The 2,709-nt window shown below is 42.9% G+C and overlaps 1 protein-coding gene across 3 annotated transcripts in view; it reads left to right on the top strand.

Moving 5' to 3' along the window:
• LOC108770696 (Krueppel-like factor 17) overlaps positions 1–2,709 on the top strand; it is a 7,908-nt gene that overhangs the window by 4,556 nt on the left and 643 nt on the right. For 2 of the 3 annotated variants that reach the window (XM_018522381.1, XM_018522383.1), the window contains 2 exons: positions 852–1,342; positions 1,508–2,708. In XM_018522381.1, the coding sequence (XP_018377883.1) occupies positions 876–1,342; positions 1,508–2,708 (1,668 nt within the window). In that variant the 5' untranslated portion in view covers positions 852–875. Of the gene's footprint in view, positions 1–844; positions 1,343–1,507; position 2,709 lie in introns of all 3 variants that reach the window. The other variant, XM_018522382.1, reaches the window with a different exon arrangement.

Raw genomic sequence — 2,709 nt, 5'->3', positions numbered from 1 at the left:
CCCCCCCCCCCCCCCCCCCTCTCTCTGCCGCTTACTCAAATGTCGAATTTTGATTTTGTCGCAGATACGTGGATGGTTGAATTTGTTGGATTAGGTTGAGGCTCACAGTCGTCGTGTAAGCATGGGATCAGGACAGAAACGATCGTGCTATCGTTTGTTAACGCGCGACACCTCTCTTGTCTATCTCTCAATTTTATTAATTGAAACAATGAATTTGCACATGCGCGCGCGCGCGTATGTGTGTGTGCGTGCAACTAAAATATTACAAATATACACTTTTGTTATTGTCAAATTAAATATTCTAAAAGCATGAGCATCCTTGTGTTGATAGATTTAAATTTTGGATACGTTCCATTAGTAGATTCTTCGAATAATTGATTTAAATAAATCTTTCCGATATGTGTATTCGTACACCATAAATGCGTGGGAAATAAATGATAAATGAATAAAAACCTGTTACACGTTTGGATAAACGCTCACCAACTTTTTTAGCACGTATGTGATTGATAAGGCATTTCTCATTTACCTATTGTAGGCTGCATCATCTCTGTCTTTCTAAAATTGATGCTTTTATATATTTATAATTGCACATCCAACACATATCGCAACGTAAATATATACATATATGTATATATCAATAGTTAAAAATAAAAATTTATTAATTTTCAAGCTGTGTCTTACAATGTCGTAATAGTGTCTTCTAATTAATCACCTCGTAATTAAGAGAGTAGCCACAACGGTTGTATATACCTTTCCTTGGAAATGTGTCAATGTTGAATTTTAGAGATGAAATAAACTTTGTAACCAACTGCTAACGTAAGTAACGAGAATCCATCTTTTCCTGTTTACAGGTGTAATCGTCGAAAATTCGAAAAATGAATTTCACGCCTTTCCCTGGATTTACTGGCTCGTTGCCGACCGGCACTGTTCATCAATTCGCCACAGCGAAATTCGCGCAGAATCTTACCACTGGAGGACAGGTGGTCGGAGTTTTATCCGGTGGTGAAGGTGGAGTTCATTATTTGAGACCAGTCGATCCAAATGGCTTTGCTGTGGCTCAGAGCGGTAATAGTCAACAACAACAAATTATTACTTTGCCTATCACTGTTCCGGGAAAGGATGGTACGCAGCAACAGCAGACTGTCCAAATACAAGTGGTCAATCCTAGCGTGTCTCAAAGCGGAAATAGCGGCGATCAGCCAAAGTATCACTTGGCACCGATATCCCTGAGTCAGTTTCCACAGGGAGCAGCTACCGTTCTCACTGTTGCCTACAGTCAGCAAGGCGCGGATGGTGTTCAAATTCAAGTACAACCGCAAAACACCGTAGCGACTACGCAAACGTAAGTGCATTCAATATTCTATAACTCTCGTATTATGTCACATATTATACATTTTGCACAAATTTTAAAAGCAAAATCTTAGACAAAGTTAAGGTGGAGGGAGGGGGGGGGGAGAACATTTTGCCAATTGTCACTTTAATTCGATTGTCCGATATTCGATTGCAGGTCTGATCAAACGACACAAAGTACGTCTACCGCTGTGACCACTACTTCTCAACAGACTATTCAACAGACGGTACAACTTCCGGGAGCACCCGAAGGTTTGACTGTAGTTGCCCAGATTCCTCAAGACTTGATTCTACGAGAGAGCATAGAGGAGTCCAAGGAGGATGTTAAGGAGGGTACGACACCCGTGGCTCTTATTAAACGAGGCAGTGTCAAGAGTCAAGGTAATCAGAGTGGAGAAGAATTCATTACTTCTATGCCTGCTAGTTGGCAGAGTCTCGCTACTCCAGGATCCACGGTCGCAGATTATCTCTCCAGACTGCCAACAAGTACTTTGCCTCTTAGTTTGCAACATTTTCTCAAGTTTTCGGCGGAAACTATTAAAAGGGAAGCTACCATTGAATCCAGTCCGCTCGGACCGGATGGTCTCGACGCTTCCGGAAGTACAGCGTCGGGAGAGCAAGCTGTGCAGATTACAGTCGCCGGAGGAGAAACGGCCATCATTCCCGACGTTGTCGAAGAACAGGAGCCAGGAGCGAAACCGAAGCGGAAAAAAAAATACAAAAAGAAACCACCGAAACCGAAGAAACCAAAGCCAGGACAAGTGAGCATAGTCACTGCTCTCGATGGCACGACCCTATTTTGCTGCCCTCAATGTAATATGGCGTATCCGGAGAAGGAAAGTTTGGAACAGCATTTGATTGGACATAAAATAGAGAGGAGATTTATATGCGACATTTGCGGCGCTGGTCTTAAACGAAAGGAACATTTGGAGCGGCACAAATTAGGCCATAATCCTGATAGGCCTTTCATTTGTTCCGTTTGCATGAAGGGCTTTAAACGAAAAGAGCACTTGAATCTTCATTTTGTTATACATTCTGGGCAAAAGACCGAAGTTTGCACCGAATGCGGCAAAGCATTCTATCGGAAAGACCACCTTAGAAAGCACGCGAGATCTCACCTTACTAAGCGTGCCAAGGAGGATCCATTGAATACGACGAACGATACGACGCAGAATCAACAACAGGCGGACCAACAACAAGTGGAACAAATACAACAACAGTCGTCGGTGCCCGAATTGCAGCAAATTCAGATTCAAGTAGGACAAGGATCCCAAGCGCAGATTCATCAGATATCGGTTAATGAACAGTCTACCGTAGTTTTGCCTACAGCGGCTGAAACTGGAGCTATGACGATGCTTC

This window comes from Trachymyrmex cornetzi, unplaced genomic scaffold, assembly GCF_001594075.2.
Source record: "Trachymyrmex cornetzi isolate Tcor2-1 unplaced genomic scaffold, Tcor1.1 scaffold1307, whole genome shotgun sequence".
NCBI lineage: Eukaryota > Metazoa > Arthropoda > Insecta > Hymenoptera > Formicidae > Trachymyrmex > Trachymyrmex cornetzi.
This window is presented reverse-complemented; position numbering and strand designations above follow the sequence as displayed.